Source organism: Macrobrachium rosenbergii, chromosome 14, assembly GCF_040412425.1.
Source record: "Macrobrachium rosenbergii isolate ZJJX-2024 chromosome 14, ASM4041242v1, whole genome shotgun sequence".
NCBI classification, from domain to species: Eukaryota; Metazoa; Arthropoda; class Malacostraca; order Decapoda; family Palaemonidae; genus Macrobrachium; species Macrobrachium rosenbergii.
The window spans coordinates 38,251,359-38,274,047 of NC_089754.1; the positions used below are offsets into that span (position 1 = coordinate 38,251,359).

The 22,689-nt window shown below is 42.2% G+C and overlaps 1 protein-coding gene across 2 annotated transcripts in view; it reads left to right on the top strand.

Moving 5' to 3' along the window:
• Nucleotides 1-22,689, top strand: part of LOC136845948 (keratinocyte-associated protein 2) — a 30,678-nt gene that overhangs the window by 5,098 nt on the left and 2,891 nt on the right. For both annotated transcript variants that reach the window (XM_067116485.1, XM_067116484.1), the window contains 2 exons: nucleotides 16,469-16,623; nucleotides 16,951-17,081. In XM_067116485.1, coding sequence (XP_066972586.1) covers nucleotides 16,469-16,623; nucleotides 16,951-17,081 — 286 coding nt within the window. The remainder of the gene's footprint in view (nucleotides 1-16,468; nucleotides 16,624-16,950; nucleotides 17,082-22,689) is intronic.

Below are 22,689 nucleotides of genomic sequence, written 5' to 3' on the forward strand. Positions count from 1 at the left end.
TTCATTTTCATTTGTTTTTCTATCATGTACTGTATAAGGAAAATTAGACTTGTCATTGCATATTTTATTAATGGTACAAGGCTCTTCATTCACAAAATTCTCCAAAGGGTCATTGCACAGGTATATTCTAATGCACACAGCGTAGTTATTACAGTATTGGTTGTGCTTATATTATACTTATGCCTAAGCTTTAGCTTAAATATTGCATTTTGTATTAAGACCACATTTTTGAGTTACTGTATTCTCTTGGAAAGAGAGAACTGATGAAGTACTGAATAGGAAATAATGAATTAATTACGATAATTGAAATTGAATATACTGAACCTTTGTGAAATTGTCCAGTTTAAGTATTTTGAAGGTTACTTTACCACAAGTAAAAAAAAAGAATGCACAATTTGATATACTGAGTAAGGTTAAAATGATTATCACTTTGAATTTGTAGGAAACTGGTGTTGCCTTTTCTCTTTTTCTTTTTTGCTACCACTTATTTTGTTGTAAGGATATAAGACCTTTCCATTGATTTCTATTTTTCACAGTTCATGATGTCATTAACTTAAATTTTTTTTTTTTTTGGTTAATATGCAATTTCATAGATTAATCTTGTGATTATTTTTAGAATTTATTTTCACTGTTTATTAATTTTTGTTGCAGCTTTATGCAGTTTTTCCTTAGCCAATATAATGCTAGCAGTATCAGTGCATACAATTTTTTGTGTTTATAGTTAACCTTTTCTTTTTTTCAAATAAAGTTTATTGGTAGGTATGATTGCTCTGGAAAGATGGTTTTCACATTGCATTTTGACCTCTTTAAATGTATGATTGAAAATTTAATGCTTGCAAGCGTTTTGAAGAAGAAATCCTGGTAAAAAGAAATTCATCTTCTTAGGTGGAAGAATGTTTATAGGTGAGCTTTGCTAAAGATTGGGACTCTTGCCTTTTTTTTTTTTTTTTTTTTTTTTAAGTAAATACTGATGGAATGGACTTAATGGACAACATATCTTAATCTAGTTTTGGCCAGAGAGTCAAGGGGAAGAGGAGAATGGATGAGGAATTGTGCATAAAACCAAAGGACATGGTAGACCTTCCTCTTGGAAAAGTGAGGGCTATAGAAATTGGGAGAGTAGAATGCATACAGAGATCCAGAGCTTGATGGTACTGTATAGGGAAATCAGTTTAGACTGAACAGTCTAGAAGATTAAGCATGCATTCACTGTTTAAACCCTAATTTCAGTTTGTTACTATCCATCAGCTTCTCAACCTTATTGTATGCAAAAAATGAGGTTCACACTTTATTTGTACTTAAAGTTTTTGAGATGCTGTTGCTGTTCTACATTTTGAAATCTTTCTGGGTTTTAGTGTTACTGTACTGTACTGTATTTATAGAACCACGGAAAGGTACAGTCAAACAGACCTAGTATACTACAAATCCAAGGTCTTGCTTCAGTGGTTTTGTGAATGACTTGAAGCTAAGAACTTTCTTCCAGGGAAATCCTGGCAAACTGTCCGAATCATATTTTTATATAAGTAACTTACCAAGTAACTACATAGCTATTACGTTTCATTTATCGGCAGCTTAAATTTGAAAGTGTGCAGGAAGCGTTCCAATATTTTGGTGTAGGTAACTCGCCCCACCCACTTTCGGGGAAGGATAGGTACACCACTACTAACGAGCTCAATTCGTTTCTGCCGGTTGACAGCGTAACATGGTTGTTAACTTCAGCTTTCTTTAGACTCGGTATAATTCGCTCAGTATAATTCGCTGGATGATTTTCATCATTATTTGGTGAAGTATTCCGTGTTTTGGTAGCGATTGCCTTAATTGCATTAGCTTATTTAGCTTGGACTTTGTTTTTTCAGAATATGTCTGACTCGACTTTGTTTTTTCAGAATATGTCTGACTCTATTTCTGCTAGTAGTAGATTTTACAGCAAAGGCTGTAATACCAGACTAACTTCTATCAGTTATGATGCTCATACCATTTGTTGTAAATGTAGAGGACAAACTTGCTCTACAGTCTTGACCTGTGACAAATGCAAAGAATGGGATCAGGGGAAATGGAAGACTTTAACTAGTTATTTAGACAAACCTGAGAAAAACAGACGTAGGAGAGCGGCGGCTAAGACCAAAGCTAAGAATTCAGTTAGTCAGGGTTCTCCTGTTTTGCATGCCCTTCCAACTCCTATATCTGCATTTTCCCCGATCACCAGTCCTCCAACTTTACCTGTGACTCCATTATCCAACTTCCAGCTCTCCGAACCCAATGCCATCGCCAGTCTGGAAGCCAGAATGGACCAGAAAATTGTCTCTTAGTGAACACTGTAGCTCAAATAGGGGCTTCAGTGAGGGGCCTTAAGGATAAGATTAGTGCCAGTGACGTCGGTGCAAGTGTTGTGTCAGTGGAGGAGGTGGCTACTTGTCCCACCGATGCTCCTAGATGAAGGTCCCTGTCAAACTCCCCTAAACCTGGGAGGAGGCAAACCGTAAGTCCCAGGGAGGTCGGTGGGGTTTGCCCACTGGTAGTTGCCCCCTCAACCGAGCCTGTTGTTCGGGATTACCAGGACTTGGCGGACAGCCACTGGAAAGGTGTCCATATTGGAGTTTGGAGTTAATGCACTTTCGTCGAGTGGTGCAGATTCGGGATCCAACGAATCCAAGTGCAAAGCAAGTCAGAAGCGCAGCTGGTGCTTCAAAAGTGCATCCAGGCCATTGAAAGGACCGATATCCGCGGCTGAGTCCGAATTTCCAATCCTGTGCAAGCGGAACAGAGATCGGGATGTGAGTCCCAAATCTTCGTGTAGTTTTTGGGATGATCCATCTAACATGTTGCCTGTAGTGTCTGTGTCAGAGAGTCAGTTTCTGTCACCCAAGCGGATCTCTAAGAAACACGGGAGATAGCACTTTTGGATCCAAGGGATCCAAGCATCAAAGGGGATCCAGTTTAGTGGGATCTGGTGGATCCAAGTACCTAGTGGGATCGGAATAAGCCAGATATTCAACGGGATTTGAGGGATCCAGGCATCCATCGGGATCCGAGGGAACCAGTCGTCCAGTGGGATTCGAGGGATCCATTCATCCAGTGGGATCCGGGGGATCCATTCATCAAGTGGGATCTATGAGATCTATGGGATCCAAGTGTTTAGTGGGATCCAAGGGATCCAAACACACAGTGGGATCTAGAGGATCCGATGAACCCGTTGAACCAGTTCAACAAGTAGTCCGCGAGCGGTCGTCAGTGCACGATCACGCCCATTCCGAGCAGGCAAACAGGCATCTGACATCGCATTCTACTGTTCGTCTGGTTCAGGATCTGGCTTTGGAACCCATTTAACAGCGCTTAGACAGTATTATGGACCTTTTACGTAAACCATCAGTGACTCGTGACCCTGAGAATTTGATTCTCTCACCCATTTCATCTGCAGAAAAGGATGCAGAACAGGATCAGCCTGCTTCAGCCTACACTTCCCTTTTGAAATACTTCTTGTTTCGCTTCCTGGACTTCTTTTCTCCAGCGATTCCCTTTTCGCTGGGTTCTTGTTTTATGATGAGGCAGCCTACGGAAGCCTCTAGGCGGCCTAAAATGGTGCTGTCAAAGTCGTCGAAGAAAGCTCTGTCAAGCATTGAGAGCTGGTTGACAGAAAAGAGGAAAACTGGGAAAGCGGTATTCTACACTCCTCCTCCTTGCTTATCCAAGAGGAGATACTTATCCTATGTAACTGGGGAAGTGCCATCGTTGGGAGTTACTGCCTCCTCCCAAGGGGATTTCTCCAGTTTAATTGACTCGTCACGGAGATCTGCCTTCTCCTCCTCCAAAATCTTGTTTGCGACTTCTGAACTCGAGCGTTCGACTAAGGACATCTTTAAGGTCTTCGAGATCTTAAGTTTTCTTGACTGGACTGTCAGCGCCTTAGCAAAGAAAATAGAAGATTGCGCCTCTCTCCAAGCTAACTTCGCTACAGACTGGCTGGGAGTGCTCTCAGGCGCGGATAGAGCGACCAGGGATGGATCCCAGCAGCTGGCAGCCTTGTTCGCTGTGGGAGTACTTAAGAAATGAGAGCAGTGTTGTTCATTCACTTCAAAAGGGGTCACTCCCCACCAGAGATCCACACTTCTTTTGTTCCTTTAAATCAACAAGAACTTTTTCCCAGGGCTACAGTAAAACATATTGCAGCGGATGTGCAAAAGAAATCCACACAAGACTTGCTGGCCCAGTCCACCAAGTGTCCTAAGGAGCCTGGACTCTCCTAATCTTCCACATTGTTTGCACCCAGAACGATTTCCCCTCAACAGCAAATATTTCGAGGAGGTAGAGGTAGAGGTAGATTCCAGCCCCGTTCCTGAGCATATTCTAGGTCCGTTTGGCCAATTAAGATGTCAGCAAGCAAATCTTCCTCTCGCAAGTGAGGATGCTATCCTCCGTGTACCAGTGGGGGCCAGGCTTCAACATTTTTGGAGCAAGTGGAAGGACAGAGATGTAGAACCTTGTGTTTTAAAGGTGATCAAAGTAGGATACTCCATCCCAATCAGGGAGAAACCTCCCTTAGTATCCTCTCCTATCAACGTGGCCGCCTACTCTTTAGACTCTTTGGCCTTATCACAGGAAGTTTCGTCTCTCCTCGCCAAGAGAGCCATAGAAATAGTGGGAGGTATCAACACTCTGGGGTTCTACAACCGCCTATTCGTCGTCCCAAAATCATCGGGAGGTTGGAGACCTGTCCTGGACGTCAGTGTCCTGAATTTCTATATTCAGACTACGAAATTCAAAATGGAAACAACCCACTCAGCTGTATCTTCCATCTGTCAAGGGGATTGGATGGCAACCATAGACATGCAGGATGCATATTTCCACTTTCCAGTTCACCTTGAGGCCAGGAAATATCTATGGTTTGTGTTCAAGGACGAGGTCTTCCAATTTCGAGCGCTGTGTATCGGACTTTCGACAGCCCCTCAAGTTTTCACCTGAGTCATCGCCCCAATGGCAAAATGGCTACATTTCATGGGGATCAACATCTGCCTCTATTTAGACGATTGGCTCCTACGCTCCCCCTCGGAATCAAGTTGCACGGAGGACCTAAAGAAGACTCTTGCGTTAGCCCAAGAATTGGGCCTACTGATAAACCTAGACAAGTCCCAATTAGTCCTGAGTCAATCAATTCTTTATTTGGGAATGAAGATCAACTCTTGGGATTTTCGGGCTTTTCCGTCTGACAAGAGAATAAAGGCCTGCATTTGGACAGTTCAGAAATTCCTCTTCTCTCCCATCATGCTCGGCCAGTGAATGGATGAGTTTACTGGGAACTCTCTCATCCATAGAAAAGTTCGTTCCCTTAGGGAGACTTCACACGAGAGTACTGCAATTCTTTTTGATAGCCAGTTGGCAGAGGAAGTTTCTCCCAGACTTGTTTGTTTTCCCAGTCACCCCTGAGATCAGAGAGGACCTTTGATGGTGGCTTGTAACAGGAAGGTTTGCGGAAGGGAAATCTCTACACCCTCTGAACCCCAACCTCGCATTATACTCAGACGCATCAGATCTTGGTTGGGGAGCTCTCCTAGAAAACAACAAAGTGTCAGGGACATGGTCACTACCCGAGATAGAACTTCATATCAACATGAAGGAGCTTAAGGCAATATACTTAGCTCTTCAACAGTTCTCAACAGCAACTTACAAATCCACACTCATAGTCCACTCGGACAATATGTCAGCTCTGGCTTACATAAAGAATCAGGGAGGGACACTCCTTTTCACTGTATCAAGTGACCAAAGATCTTATCTGGGCAGGGAAATCAAACCAAGATTGTTACCCGCTTTATACAGGGCAAAATCAGTGTCATAGCAGACGAATTAAGTCGTTGCGAACAGGTCCTACCCATGGAATGGACACTGAATCTGCAGGTATCCACCGATCTGTGGAAACAGTTGGGAAAGCCGTCGATAGATCTATTTGTAACGTCGAGGAATCACTGACTCCCTTTGTATTACTCCCCAGCCCCGGACCCTCTCGCATGGGCAACAGATGCGATGCTCCAGGACTGGTTGAACCTGCATGTATACACCTTCCCACCATTCAGTATGATGAGAGACATAATCAACAAATTCCCCTTCCACAACAACGTGTCGATGACCTTGGTAGCTCCCTTCTGGCCACAGAAAGAGTGGTTTCCAGATCTCTTCAATCTCCTAGTAGACTTCCCAAGATTGCTTTCACAACGATGAAACCTACTCAAGCAACCGCAGTTTCACTGGTTCCATCTAGGACTATCCACTCTCGCTCTGACAGCCTTCAGACTGTCAGGAAACTTGTCAGAGCAAAAGGCTTTTCGAGATCACCTGTGGAAGCAATTGCCTGATGTAGACGTCAGTCTTCCTCCAACATCTACCAGAATAAATGGACAATATTCCACAGTTGGTGTAGAAGACACAAGATATCATCTTGTACCTCTGTAGCGCAAATAGCAGACTTCTTGCTATTTTTAAGGTCTTCACGAGGACTGGCCACAATCAAAGGTTGCAGAGTGATGCTCAACTCCATTTTCAGACTTACGAGGTCTGGATCTATCTACTGATAAAGACATCAGTGACCGTATCAAGTCACTAGATACTGCGAAGCAAGAGAAATCAGATTCCATATCCTGGAATCTAGATGATGTTTTTAAATGGCTCTCAGGTCTGCCTTTTGAACCTTTTCAATCCACGTCCCTCTGGGATCTTACAAGAAAAACACTATTTCTAGTTGCTCTAGCTACTGCCAAGAGAATTAGTGAGTTACAGGCCCAGAGCAAGAAGGTAGGATTCCCACAGGGAGACGCAGTCTGTTGCTTTACTTTGGGATTCCTAGCGAAGAATGAAACGCCGTCCTTTCCCTGGCCCCGTTCATTCACAATCAAAGGCTTAACAGACATTCTAGGTCCTAGGGACCAAGAGAGAGCTCTTTGTCTAGTAAGAGCATTTAAGTATTATTTAGAAAGAACTAAGAATATCAGGGGCGCGTCCCCTAACCTCTCGTGTTCAGTTAAGGATCCAACACGTCCTTTGTCCAAGAATGCATTGGCATTCTTCTTTAGAGACATGATTTCTGAGTCGCACATTAAGATTCAAGAAGTAGACTTGCCAATTTGCAAGGTTAAAGTCCACGAAATTAGGGCAGTAGCGACTTTGATTTCCTTCAAGAGGAATTTATCCCTATCTTCTAATTTACAATCCACTTTCTGGAGGTGCAAATCAGTGTTTGCACATTTTTATCTACGTGACATCAAAACTGTTTACGAAAACTGCAGTACCCTTGGCCCATTATCCTTGGCTGGCATGGTATTGGGGGAAGAAGGGTAGGGGGTACCCTTACACTCCTGTATCTACTCGTCCTGAATTAAGCTGTCAAGTTTCGGGAAGTTGGGGGTACTGAGTACTTGGAGCACCCATCATTCGTTGTGTCGTGCTATGAATGGTTTATGGTATCTGATCTGTTTTATGGTGTATGTGTAACTTGTGTTTGATGGTTTTGGTTGGTACTGTGGCCAGGGCAAGGGCTTTTGTGTTTTGTATGCTTTGGCAGCCATCGGAGTACTCCTTGGCTGCAAAGCCCCACTAATGCAGAGGCACCTCTGGCTTCACTCCCACGCCACTACGGTTGAGATGAGCCGCATCAGAGGCAGTATTTTCCTGCTGGAGTGCTCGTCAGTTAGGTTACAACTAACATTCTCAATATTAAGTACTTACTATTTTAAAAATTCATCTCCATTCATGAATGTTTTTTGAAGTAGTACATGCCCATGCATCCCACCTCCTGTCAATGTGGGATTCAGCTATGTATTTACTTGGTAAGTTAGTTATATAAAAATGACGTTTTTCTAATAAAGTTTTATATATACTTACCAAGTAACTACATGATCATAGCCCTCCCTCCTCCCCTCTCATGGGCATAGGGCATAAATGAATTGGGCTCGTTAGTAGTGTTGTACCTATCCTTCCCCAAAAGTGGGCGGGGCGAGTTACCTACACCAAAATATTGGAACAGTACCGCAAAATTTCAAATTTAAGCTGCGGATAAATGAAATGTAATAGCTGTGTAGTTACTTGGTAAGTATATATTAAACTTTATTTTATTATAAAAATGTAATTTTAAAGGTAATACTCTACTAATTCATCATTTGCTTTGGACTATAGTAATCGTTCTTCATTTTTCATAATTTTTGTTTATCTAAATATTGTTTCTTGTTTACTGTTATCATTGAGAACCTCCTCAATTTTTCCAGCTTTGTGCTTGGTTTTGTAAACTGAGCATTCACTGTAAAACATTATTTTTATAGTACACCTTAAATTTCTCCAAGTAAAGGTAAGAATGATTTGAATACTAAACTTTTCATGAAAGTCCTTTTTGTAAATATTAGTGGTCAGCTTCCACGCTTAGCTCTTTCATTTTCTAGCTAATGGATGAAGTTCTTTAACTTAATGGGGGAGGGTAAGATAAAAACAATTTGGTACAGTATGTGATTAAAAAATTTTGAAGTGCTGAATTATCTTTCAGGCCATGGGTATGAACAATGTTGTTTACTTGATAAATATTTTGAAGTGTTGCAGCTTAAATTTTAAAAATGGCAGCAGCGCTTCTATTGTTTTCGTGTAGGTGACTAGTCCCACCCACTATCGGGGAACAGGAGGAACAACACAGCCGAAGAGCTCAATTCGTTTCTGCCGGCTTACAGCTGAACATCGGTTATATGAAGCAGCTTACTTTGAATTCTTTTCGCATTCTGGTTGAGAATTTCTCCGAAGTTGGTGAAGTATTCTTACCTTTGGTAGCCTTCAAGCTAGTCATTACTAGTTTAGGTTTTTTGAACCTTTATTACCCTTATTAAGTCAGGCTCTAGTTGATCTATTATTTGTTATTTTAGCTTGTACGAAAGAGTTGACTTGTAATGAATTCAGAGACTAGGATGAGAGAAAATGGAAGGTTTTGAAAGCGCATTTTGATAAACTTGAGAGAGACAGGAAGAGAAAGGTGTCTTCTAGAGCCAAGAGTAGGACTTGAGCTAGCTTAGTTTATGCCTAAGTCTGTTATGGTTGATAATGTTCCTAGTATCTCTTCTCCTGTGCTGCCTTGTCTCCCATCACCAGCCCTCCTCCTGCACCACCTACTCCCTTGCCTGGCTCCAGTTGCTTCTGACCTCAATCCCATTGCCAGTCTTGAATCTAGATTTGACCAGAAAATCAGTCTAGTTGTGAATACTGTGGACGAATTAGGGGCATCCCTAAAAGTCCTGATGGACAGAGTGTGTGCAGACAAATGTCTAGTGACAGTGCAGTGTTAGTGGATGAGGTGGCTGCTTGTCCCGCCGACTCTCGTAGACAAAGGTCCCTGTCATACTCCCCTAAACCTGGGAGGAATCATACCGGAGGTCCAAGGGAGGTTGGTGGGGTTTGCCCACAGGTAGTTGTCCCCTCACTCGATCCTGTTGATCGTTCCTAGACTACGACAGCCAATGGAAAGGCGTCAAGGAAGTGCATCAATTGTCCCCCGATTCAGAAGGCTCCAGTTCTGACAAAGAGACACCAGTGGCACTCCAGATGAGTCTCAGCCTTTGAGGAGGCGCGCAGCTGTTGATGACCGCTCTTCTCCACTGCCCGGTAAGCAGTTCAAAGAGCCTTTTAGCAGCCCACAGCCTTCCTGCAGTGCTTGGGACAGTCCTGAGCATTTTTCACCTGATCGCTCTGTTGTTGAGGAATCTGCTACCTCAGTGTACTCAGCACTTCAGAGGTTTGCCTGACAATAGTTTTAGGCTCCCCAAGATGGTTTTTTCCTCTTCTTCAAGGAAGGCCTTGAGTGATGTCGAAGTTTGGCGCTCAGAGAAGAGAGAGCTAGGCAAGTCCACTTTCTGCTCTCCTCCCTCTCGGCTGTTCTGTAGGAGGTACTTGTCTTACGCCACCAGAGAAGCTCCTTTTTTTGGGGGGTCACTGCCTCCTCCCAGGCGACTTCTCCGGTCTCATTGATGTGTCTAGAAGATCAGCCTTCTTGTTAGCCAAGATTATGTTCTCCTTGAAGCTTGATCATCTCAAGAATATTTTTAAAATGTTTGAAGTGCTTAGTTTTTTAGATTGGACTGTAGGAGCTCTCGCCAAAATGATAGAGGGCTGTGGTACCTTGACAGGAGACTGCACTTCGGACTTGCTTGGTGTCCTCATGCGGACAAAGCCATAAGGGACGGTTCCATGGAGCTTCATGCTCTCTTCTCTATGGGAGTCCTTAAATAGGGAGAGCTTTGGTGTTCTTTCACCACTAAGTGAGTTACTTCTACCCAGAAGTCGGCCCTCCTTTTCTATCCCTTAGACCGTCACCATCTCTTTCCCCAGTCCACTGAAAGAGATTGCTTTGAACCTCCATAGAAAGTCCACTCACCATCTCTTGGCGCAGTCGGCCTAATGACCTAAGGAGTTGGCCTTGTTTGGCGCCAAGTCAGTTTCTCCTCTTCAGTAATATCCTTTTTGTGGGAGCAGACCAAAATTTCAGCCTAGGCCTCAATTAGATGTGTGTTTCTCGGCCAGGGCAATTAAGGAGTCATCCACCAAGACTTCCTCTTGGAAGTGAGACGCAGTCCTCCGTGTACCAGTAGGAGCCAGACTTCTTCATTTCTGGCAGAAATGGAGAGTCAGAGAAGCAGAACAACGGATAGTAAAGGTTCAGAAAGAGGGCTACTCCGTGCCGTTCAGAGAGAAGCCCCCTTAAGTCAATGTGCCCACCGTATTGACTGCCTATTCAGTAGGCTCAGAGAAGTAGTCAGCCCTTTCGGAAGAAGTTGCTTCCCTCATCAGGCAGAAAGCTGTAGAGGTGGTCGAGGATGCCAAACAGGGCTTTTACAACTGTCAGTTTGTAGTCCCCAAGTCATCAGGGAGCTGGAGACCTGTCCTCAGTGCCAGTGCCTTAAATTTCTTTGTCCAGAAGACGAAATTCAGGATGGAAACGAACCGCACAGCCCTGTCATCCATTCACCAGGGTGATTGGATGCATATTTCCATTGTCCCCATCCACCCAAACTCCAGAAAGTACCTCAGGTTCTTATTCCTAGACACAGTATTTCAGTTTTGAGCTCTGCTTCAGCCTCTCTACAGCTCCTCAAGTGTTTACTAGAGTTCTCGCCCCTCTTGAGAGGTGGCTCTACCTTAAAGGGAATAAATATCTCCGTGTATCTGGATGATTGGCTTCTTCGATCTCCTTTGAAGAAGTGCACGGACGACCTACAGAAGACCCTTCTCCTTGCTCAAGAACTAGGTCTAATCGTCAACCTTCAGAAGTCCCAGCTGACTCCAACACAGGAAATTCTTTATTTGGGGATGGTCAACTCTCTGAGTTTTTGGTTTTTTCCGTCCCCCAAGAGAGCCGACTCCATAAGGTTTGCAGTTTTCTCTCTCTCACATCTTGTTCGGCCAACCAGTGGATGAGCCTGTTAGGAACTCTAGCCTCCATCGAGCATCGAGCAGTTTGTAACATTAGGAAGACTCAATATGAGAGTGCTGCAATTCTTCCTAAAAGCTAGCTGGGATTCTATTGTTTTTCCCGTAACACCAGAAATCAAGCCGGATCTGTGATGGTGGCTGTCTGATAAGTCTCTCCTTCCCCTGAGCCCCTGCCTAGACTTTTACTCAGATGCATTGGATCTAGGTTGGGGAGCCCTCCTGGCGAACATGGAAATTTCCAGGACATGGTCCCTGGAACAGAGAAAGCTTCACTTGGACAACACCACCACTCTGTCTTATGTCAGTAAGCAAGGTGGGAATCACTCCTCCCTCTGCGAGGCAACAAGAGCCCTTCTCCTATGGGTGGAACAGAATTGGATCAAGATCGTCACTCGATTCTTTCAAGGCAAGTTGAACATACTGGCAGACGAGCTGAGCCATTGCAAACAGGTCTTTCCCATGGAATGGACTCTAGGTTAAGTTAAGTATACCTTAGTTTTACCAGACCACTGAGTTGATTAACAGCTCTCCTAAGGCTGGCCCGAAGGATTAGACTTATTTAACATGGCTAAGAACCAATTAGTTACTTAGCAACGAGACCTACAGCTTATTGTGGAATCGAACCACATTATAGCGAGAAATGAATTTCTATAACCAGAAATAAATTTCTCTAGCTCTTCATTAGCCGGCTGGAGAGTTGAACTCGGGCCTAACGAGTGCAAGGCCACAACTCTACTGACTCTCCCAAGGAAGAGCTTTGGAATGGACTCTAGATCCATGGGTGTGCACCGATCTGTGGAAGCTGTTGGGAAAGCTGACGCTAGACCTGTTCACAACATTCAAGGAATAATCACCTTCCGGACCCTCTGGCATGGGCAACAGATACCCAGCTCCAGAATTGGTCGAACTTGGACCAAAACGCATTCCCTCTATTGAACATGGTTAGGGAAGTTTTAAACAAATTTCTAACCTATCACAACCTGTTGATGACTTTGGTAGCTCCGTTCTGGCCTCTGAAGGAGTGGTTCCCGGACCTTCTCAAGCTGCTCATGGACTTCCAGAGGCTACTTCCACAAAGACCAAGCCTTCTCAGACGGCCTCATTTCAGACGGTTTCATCAGAAAACTCATCAGAGCGAAAGTTTTTTCAAGACCACTGCAGAGACTGTTGCAAGATGTACACATCAGTCTTCTTGCAAGGTCTACCTAGCCAAGTGGACAGTCTTCATATGGTGTAGAAGACATAACATCTCGTCTTCTCAGACCTCTGTGACACAAATTCCGGATTTTCTACTCTACTTGAGATCCTCTAGAGGCCTGTTCTCCTCCACCATTAGAAGTTACAGGGCCATGCTGGGTTCTGTTTTTAGACACAGAGGTTTGGATCTGTCGTCGAGCCAGGGGCTAAGTGACCTCATCAAATCCTTCAACACTTCCAAGCAGAGGAAGACGGATTTGGTAGCCTGGAATCTCGATGATGTCCTAAAGTGGCTATTGCAATACACTCCCTGAACACCTGAATTAGCCCTCGTCACTGATCAGCCTGAACTATATCCCCATAATTTCACCTACAAAGTGGGTAATTAACTGTCAGCGTTACCAATGCTACAGGAAAAAATCTTGTCAAATGAGTTACCTGAGGTACCATTGACAACGCTGCTGCAAATACCGGCTGACAGAGGCCGACATCTCCAATTGTTATTTGTTAGCCGTGCTGTGTGGGTGTGACCCACATCAGGCGAACTTTTGGTCATTTAGCCCGACCCCCATTTAAAGAATTTGGACATCAGATTACGATTTTGGACTGTTTTCAATGCCTTTTCTCCTGGCTATATACTTTATTGACTGGATTTGGAACTTCTCTCCCGGTTTTAACTTTGGCTCGGTACTTTGGACTAGATTGGATAAGTCAGACAAGAAGATGTCGCCGTCTGCTGGCGCTGCTGCTTCCACTTCGTCTACATCTTCGACGACCAAGCCTTCTACTGCTGGAGATGCTGCCGCTCATCAGTCCTGCACGTCTCGCAAGCATAGGATGAGTACCCTCAAACACGATCGACATTCTGTTTGTATTTTATGTAGGAAGGTCCAGTGTAGTATCAGCCAGAGATGTGATGAGCATAGGTCTTGGTCAGTAGATCAAATGGAGGATTATTTGAAACAGAAAATCCTTTGCCTTGAAGAGTAAGCTTAGGTCAGGATCAGCAGTAGGGTTACAATCAGTAGATGTTTCAACCATCATACGGTAATACACAATTACTGTAGGTTATAGTACAAATGACGTTAATTAGAATAGGACTGATGTATATTTTTACATTATACCCTTATTCGGTATGGATAAAAGATCGGCAAGGAAATATACGGCTAAATTTAAGCTGCAAGTTGTAGCTGAAGCTGAGAAAACAATGTTCAAGCTGCTAATGACTATAAATTATCGTGCATCAGCAACATGGATGAAACTCAGCCATAATTAAAATTGGAGAGAAAGTATTTTAATCAAAACTACTTGGCATGAAAGAACACATTACTGCTATTTTTAGGCTGATAAATGATAAATACATAAAACTCGTATTATGATGAAATCAAGTGAAAATAGTGAATGGAATCTTGATTTTTTTACACAAAACAGATCCCCCCAAACGGCCAACGTCATCTCTTAACGAAAAAAATAGCTAAATAAATTTCACAACGAGATGTATTTAAGTTATAGTTCGTCTTAAACACACTTCGTACAGTATAACGAAAAATAACCTTGCCCCATATAAATAAAGTATCTAGAGATTCATTTATGCTAACTAGAAGGAAGAAAAGTGCTCTGAGCTGAGTTAAACACAGTGAAATAAACACTGTGTAAACGATTTCCAAACCAAAACATTGATCGCTATTATCGCAATTTATAATTCAAAAGCAATATAAGAATATATACGATATTATTGGATACAGTGAATTAAGGCATAACATTTTAAAAGATCCATGGAAAAGATGCACATTCGTTATGTTTATGTTTGTATAATATGATATGTGAATATAGAGCACAGTATAATGTAGGCTACGCTACCGTATATGTATACGATATACCATAGTGTAGGCTAAGCTACTTCTTGTTTGTTGTTCAGTTTCTCTTTGTATTGAATTATCATAAGCCTCTCTGCATGAACATCCAGAATTAGCTGATATTAATAGCTACTATACTGCTAGGCTACTGTATGTACACATGGTACTGAATACCCTAGTGTAGGCTAGGCTATCTTCGAGATACATTCAGCTCTCCGTTGGGTGAGCCGGTAGAGCTGCGGACTGTCACTCGATGGGCTGGAGTTTAATTCCCCCAGCCGGCTGATAAACAGTTAGAGGAATTTATTTCTGGTGATAGAAATTCATTTTTCGCTGTAATGTGGTTCGGATTCCACAATAAACTGTAGGTCCCATTGCTAAGTAACCAATTGGTTCTTAGCCATGTAAAATAAGTCTAATCCTTCGGGCCAGTCCTAGGAGAGCAGTTAATCAGCTCTGTGGTCTGGTAAAACTAAGGTATACTTAACTTTTTCGAGATAAGTTTTTTCCAACAAACGATGGGTTTTTGGAACTTTACCCCACTGTAAGTAGGATAATGCCTGTATAAGCATTTTTAGTTTTTTTTGTGTTTGAACTATCAAAATAGGCAGTTCTAAGTGTTTTTAGAAGGGTTCTAAGTATTCGTGGGTTCTAGCTATTCGCAGGGGGTTGTGGTGCGCATCCCCCGCGAATACGGGAAGGTTTACTGTATTACTTTTGGGCTGCCAAAAGTTTCATGCCAGCTTCACTCCCTGACAGTGCTCCTTTATCAGTGGGCGATAGATCATTCAGTGGATCTCTCTTCCAGGTAGATCCCAGGCAGGAGGAATGTAGTGGTGGACAATCTGAGTCGTCGAAGTCAGGTCATAGGGACAGAGTCATCTGTGGTGAAGGCCCCCAATAGACCTGTTTGCAACAAGTTCAACAAGAAACTAGAGGTCTTCTGTTATTTATTTTTATTTATTTTTTAACTTTTATTTATTTATTTATTTTTATTTATTAATTAATTAATTAATTAATTAATTTATTTATTTATTTTTATTTATTTATTTTTATTTATTTATTTTTATTTATTATGCTTTACCCCCATTTTGCCTAGTCCATCAGGTTCTGAACAGGGTAATGACCTCTCAGGTTCTCAGAATGACCCTAGTTGCTCCCATGTGGCCTCACGAGGAATGGTTCCCCAATCTCTTAACCCTGCTGTCAAATGTCCTGAGAGAGATTCCTCTGTGGCACAACCTTGTTGCCACCAATTCCTTGTTTGTTTTCTTTTTATCAGTTTTCCAGCTGGCATTAGAAGAATTATCCCTAAGTTAAGACTGCAGGTTTGTTAGCTATGAAAAATACAAATGAAAAAATTTGTTGTTTTATATATAAATAACCTTCTTTGCCTTGTGATGGCATGGGTGTTTCTTTATTCTCATTACTTTAACATTTCTTATGAAATTGTATACAGGTACTTAGTCATGGAAGAGTGAAAGCTCTTTGTTCATAGGACCTTTTAAGTTTTGTATGACTCTGGTGACTGGAAATGTTACTTGCTGAAACCTCTTGGAGATCTGTGCATTTTTAAAAAAATTTACCCATTAAAAATATTTGTAATTATAGCTATGGAAAACAATATGGCAGACTAAGTCTTGGGTTGAGTTTTTATGTGAGAAGGTACAGTTGTACCTCACTGAATAAAATGAGGTAAATAGTGTCACTGAACCGAGTGTCTTGGGATTATATAAATGAAAGTAATAAGTATGTATATGTATGATAAAAACCACATTTTTAAAGAATACGGTAGTAATAATTTTGAATTGGAGTTCATTTTAAGGAAAAATGTGTTTTAAAGGATTGTATTGCTTCCAAATTCAAAATAAGTGTTCTCTATTTTTGCCAAACTGTACCTCCGTTTTACATATGATTGTCCCAGAAATCCAGCACAGTATAGAACCTTCTTTTTAACCTTTTGATATCCTCAGGGGTGAGCACGACAGCTTCATTTGGTCTAGCCATCTTGTGCTCTGTGCTGGTGTTCTCAGGCCTGCAGATGTACAAGACTCACCTTGGATCCACTCGGCTTATGACACTGGTTGCAGGATATATAGCCTCATGGCTTTTCATATTCATGCTGACTGTATCCTTTTTTGCAAAGTGTAGCTAATGTTCATTGATATTTTTACTGGTAACATTTTTTCCAATGTTTATTGGGACTGAATAGTGTTACAATTTGGTACACATGCATTAAAGTATATTGTGGTACAGTAATTTAATAATTAATTTTAATCAGTATCACAATCCTGTTCCTGAGTATTTAGAATATTTATTACATTAATAGCTTACAACAATAAATATTGGTTGTTAGTTTTCAGTGTGAAATGTCATCAGTATATTACAATTCCAATTTATTTCTAGCTTTTTTTCTTAGGTACTTGAGACAAAATTTTCCTTAACTGCAAAGCAGGCTCTGAGCAACCTTGAAAACATCATGTTTGGAAAAGGCTTCCAGGCTCGTGTCATTCCTGAAGTGGCTTTGTGTTTAATACTAGCTTGTTCTGCAGCAGGCATGGTCCACAGAGTGTCTGTCACTGTCTGGTATGTTGTCTGTATTTCAGTTTTGTAAAAAAGTATTGTAGTGTGATCCAAGTAATTACTGTACACTTTTTATAGTATAATTGATATGTAATCCATACAACAAACAAATCCGGTATGACTTTTTTTCAAGTGCTTATTAAGTGATTTGATAACACTAGGTTAAACTTCTGTCTGGATTCCCATTGTCCCTCATACTACTCCAAGCCACTTGACTGCCTTAGACCAAGGTAGTGTATATTTTGCAAATTATACCAGAGCCATTTCTAGCCAGTAGGCGCCGATGTGGCACTGTTCATCCTCTCTTGATCTTGTTGTTATCTACCCAACAATTCATACCTTACTCTATCATTTTATTCCTCACTATGTACATGCAGAGTCACCCAAAGAGAATGTGGCTGTAATAAAAAATTGTAAAACTTTTATAATACAAGAATTTCTTCCTTTGTATTTCTTTGACAAAGTCATCAACAATATCGTCATATTTAAGTCTGGCTGCCCACATCCCAATTAATGCTTTGAATTCTCAGACCACCAAAGTTATCCTTCTCTGTGGATGATGTGGTGGAGACCTGTTTAATTCTGTAAATTTCTTGGCTGAGGCCATTATCAGTGCAAGAATGCAATATTCCTAGTTTTTTTTTTTTCAAGTACAACTCTAGTTTCCCTTAACAGTTAATATTTTGAAATTAACATTTAGGCATCAGGAGTCTTGATAATAGGTAACCTGTCTTACCTATGACCCAAAGATGAGTTTTACCACTGAATAATGATCTGTCTTAATTATATTCATATACATATTGTATAAGTGAGAAATCAAGTTTTCCTGAAGTAGTCATTACAGTTACCAGCAAATGGCAGGATATTTAGGTGGTCAGTTGTTAGTGGGAAGCTAAATTGTGTGTGAGTCCTCACCCTACCTTCCTGGCCAAAAATGAAGATCCGCAGCATAGGTGGTCGCCTTGGAAAATTCTTCCTCTGCCTCTAGACCTGTCCCTGTGTCCAGTTCATACTTTGAGGGCTTATTTAGACAGGTCCTCTCACATCTCTTCTGGGCCTCTCTTTATCAGGGAAGGAGGGGGTAATCTTTCTATGTCTGCTATTAGACAACAGATCCTTTACTTTATCAAGCAGGCTAACCCTGACTCAGTCCCAAAAGTTCATGATATTAGAGCTGTGGCCACCTCCATTAATTACTTTCATTACATGAATTTCACGGATCTTACCAGGTACACCGGTTGGAAGTCACCCTTGGTTTTCAACGTCACTATTTGAAATCTTAGAAGCTCTTAAATTTCAGCATGGCAGGGAACGTTGTCCCTCCCTCTGGTTCCCTTTCTGATTCCTAGTCATTTCCTCCTCCACTGCCTCAGTTATGTCATTTCAGTCAGGCTTGCCTTGACTTCTCACCTGGCTGTGTTATCCATGTATTTGTCTAAATGACACATTTAAGTTATAAGGTTTTCAATATTGTATAGTTATTTGTTTATGTATTTTTTTTTTTTCACATTGTCATGTTAATCTTAAGCTAACATCAGTTTCTTTTGTACATTATTGTTATTGTTACTAGTGATTAAAAAGTTTCTTTTTGGACCTTCTGGTCTTCTGTTCCCCCTTAGAATTTTTATCTTTTTAGTTTAAGAATTATGTTTATTTCTCTGTTAATTTTTCATCGGCTGACACGGGACCCATCCAGAAAAGGGATTTTTGAAGGAAAAAATCTATTTCTGGAGAGGGGACCGTGGTCACCCGATGACCCACCTCCATCATGTGTCATGTCCCTCCCATAGTAAACATCATTCTAGTGGGGTGTTGCTTTCATGGAATCGGCTAGCAGTGTTTTGTGTGCTGTCCACGGGTGGTACATGGGTTTGTAACGGCACCTCCTGTGGGACTTTTGACCTTGGGATCTCTATAGGATAAGGTTCCGTGTTTTGTAGTTCTTTTCCATACACGACTCCATCTGATGGAGCTCGCTCTGGGGGTAGTAACTCCAGCATTTCATTTAGCTTTCTCTGGTATCTAAAAACGGAATTACCTAGAAATAAGTGCTGAATGGACTTTTTCATCCACGGTCCCCTCTCCAGAAATAGATTTTCCTTCGTCAAAATCCCTTTATTAACTCATTAATCATATTCTATTTTCCATTTACTCTATGCCACAAAGCCAGTTGCATAGGTCAAGAACCAGGTGGCCAAATGTGCATCCATAGTCCTATGATGCCTCGGTTATGTGTCATTCTTTCTTGCATCTCCATGAAGTAAACACTGTTGCATTACTCTGATATGAGGCATAATTTGAATATGTTAGCCCTATTTGCTTTTGTGTTTTATATCTTTCAGGACAATCCTTGTTTCTATATACAGGTCACCTGATCTGAGACTTACAAGGGATTTTCCTTCCTGTCCAAACTGAAGCAACCAGCACATCAGTGGCAGGTCATTCTAGGTAACTTCTCCCTGGAGAAGCTGGTTCCTCATGGGCATCTTCATCTTTGCTCTCTTCAGTGGAGACTGAAGGAGGTTTGGTCCCCTTCGAGGGATTCCCCCATGTTTCTGGTTCCTCTATCGAAAGAAATGAAGCAAGACTTAGCATGGTGGCTAGACGACAAGAACCTGACCATAGGAGTGGCCCTTTCACTCTCTGGCTCCGGAAATTCTGCTGTTTTTGGATACTTCGTATGAAGGTTGGGGAGTGCATTTGGAAGATCTCCTTAATATCAGGACTGTGGCATCACCAAGAAAAACAGCTTCATATCAACATCCTGGAGCTGAAGGCACCTTCCTAGCACTTCAGGAATTTCGAGAAAGGGTAACGCGGTACTCCATGGTCCTCATGTCCTACAACACTACAGTGATAGCATATGTCAACTCCTAGAATTAACAGTACAGTTACACCTGTGGGCGGTCTCCCATTCAGTGGGTCTCTCAGCCAGATACATTCCAGGCAAGAGAGAGCCGTCACGGCCAGGTCTTGGGGACAGAATGGTCACTTCATCAGGAGGTAGCGGAAAGACTATTCCATCTGTGGGGAAGGCCAACAGTAGACCTTTTTGCAGTAAGGTTCAACAGAAAACTAGAGGTTTTTTTGTTCAGTCCTTCCAGATCCCTGGCCGTGGCAGAGGACGCCCTACAACATCCCTGAGACAACCTGGAAGCTTATGCCTTTTCCCCCCTTTTGCCTAGTCTGTCAAGTGATCAACAGAGCAATGATCTCCCATAATCTCAGGATGATCAACAGAGTGATGATCTTCCAGAATCTTTGGATGACCCTAGTGGCTCCCTTTTGGCCACACGCAGAATGGTTTTCCGATCTTATAACCTTGTTGCCTGACGCTCCAAGGGAGATTCCCCTGTGGCACAACCTTCTTTGCCAACCACACATCTAGAGGTTTCACCAATTGGTAGGTGTCCCTATCTCTTCACGGCTGACAACTATCCAGTATCTTTTGTGAGTGACAGGATTTTCTCACAAAGCAGCAACAGAGATGTCAGGTTATCTCGGATCATCTACACCTGTGTATCAAGGAAAATGGGCCAGTCTACTGTGATAGGTGTCGTCAACAGGGTTTCTCTCCTGTCGGAACTTCTATTCAACAAGTAGTGGATTTCCTCATCTTTCTCTGTAGGGAGAAACTACTTTGTTTCAGTCATCAAGGGCTATAGATATGCTGTAGGATTGGTTCTACTTTTAAAGGATGTGGACCTCTCTTCACTGTGGGAAGTTTCTGCTTCTCAAGCTTCAAGCAGTCCTGTTCCCAAAGAGATCTCAAACCTCCTACTGGGACCTGGAACCCTTACAGGGCTCAACAGAGGAATTTAACCCTCAAAACGGTTTTCTTACCGGCCTTGGCTTCATCAGAGTCAGTAAATTCATGGGTTTTCTTTTAATGTTAAACATATGAGGGGTTAGGGTTCTGTAGCCTTCGAATTTATCGCAGAATTCGCAGCTAAGACTCAGAATATCTCTGTTCATGATGACAGATTTGGGTCTTTTTCGATCCCCTCTCTTGGGGATTTTGTTGGTGACGATCCAGACGAATTACTGTTATCCCCTGTCAGGGCACTGCATAGCAATCTAATAAGGACCCAGCATCTCAGATCTGATTGCCGAAGACTTTTTGTTAGCACAGGCCGGAACAAGACATAAGTATCCAAGAATGTTATTTCCTTTTGGTTGTGAAGTAATTAGACAGGCTTACAGTTCTGCTTCACATTCATATGCCAATACGGTGCATGCAAGAGCACATGATGTTAGGAGTCTAGTTCCTACCATCACTTTCAGGAACTTGTTGGCTCACAGGATTTTGAAGGCAGTGCCTGGCTTCGCCAAACCACCACCACGTCCTTCTGTCTACGGGACGATCCCCACAGGTCCTTGGATACTTTTTCTATGGGTCTGGTGAAGACTGCTCAGCAAGTTGTGTAGCTCATCCAGTGCCCCTGGTAGGACAGTGTATCTTACCTAAGGTATTGGATATGAAAGCGAGAGTGAATGAGGTGACTGGTCTTCCCTTTTCTTTTCTCCTCTACCAGCAGGCAGTAGAGAGAATAATACCATCATATGCTGGAACTGGTTAGATACATGTGAGCAAGCTTCCATTCTGTATAGTATTAGATGTTTGTTCCTACACAGTAAAATTCTTTATAGAAGCATGTCCCTTTCCTCTCTCTTACAAGGGGGTAGAGAGAGGAACTGGCAACAAACTAGATCGGTGGCTAACATAAGTTTTGGCGTCTCCAACAGTTTTGCCATTCTCAAGACAATGTAGATATGTATTTATATAATCTATTAGCCTAGATGTCTGGCTGTTCAGTGAGTCCAGGTGGCCTGAGCCTCCAGTCTGTTCTAAGGCTTTCTTATTCTCCCTCCAGGAGTAAGTCTTCCCTGCGTTAAGACCAAGGTTTGTTCCGTATATAAACGAATGTTCTGTATATAAACAAATGACAAATCAAAATACAAATCAATCTGTATTTTTCACACATAACTAACAAACATTCGGTCTTAATGTATATATGACCCACCTCAAGCCACCCCTCATTCTTTGCTGGGCTGAAAGGAAACCAGTATAATGATGCATGACGGGGGTAAAGCAGGTCACGGAGCTTCCTCCTACTCCCCAATTGGCTGAATCCCGTTGCCACCAATTCCTTATTTTTAATTGGACTCCGGCTAGCGCTAGAGCGTTTATCCCTACATTAAGACCAAAGGTTTGTTAGTTATGAAAAGTTCAAATTTTTTTAAAATGTATTTTGAAAAGTTCAAATTTATTTAAAAAGGATTTTGACAAAGGAAAAATCTATTTCTGGAGAGGGGCCCGTGTCACCCGGTGAAATAGTCCATTCAGCACTTATTTCTAGGTAATTCCGTTGCTAGATACCAGAGAAAGCTAAATGAAATGCTGGAGTTACTACCCCAGAGCGAGCTCCACTAGATGGAGTCGTGTATGGAAAAGGGTGAACTACAAAAACACGGAACCTTATCCTATAGAGATTCCCAATGTCAAAAGTCCCAACGAGAGAGGTGCCGATACAAGCCCATGCACTACTCGCGGACTGTATACAAGGCAACACTAGCCGCATTCCACGTTAGCACCCACCTCACTAGAATG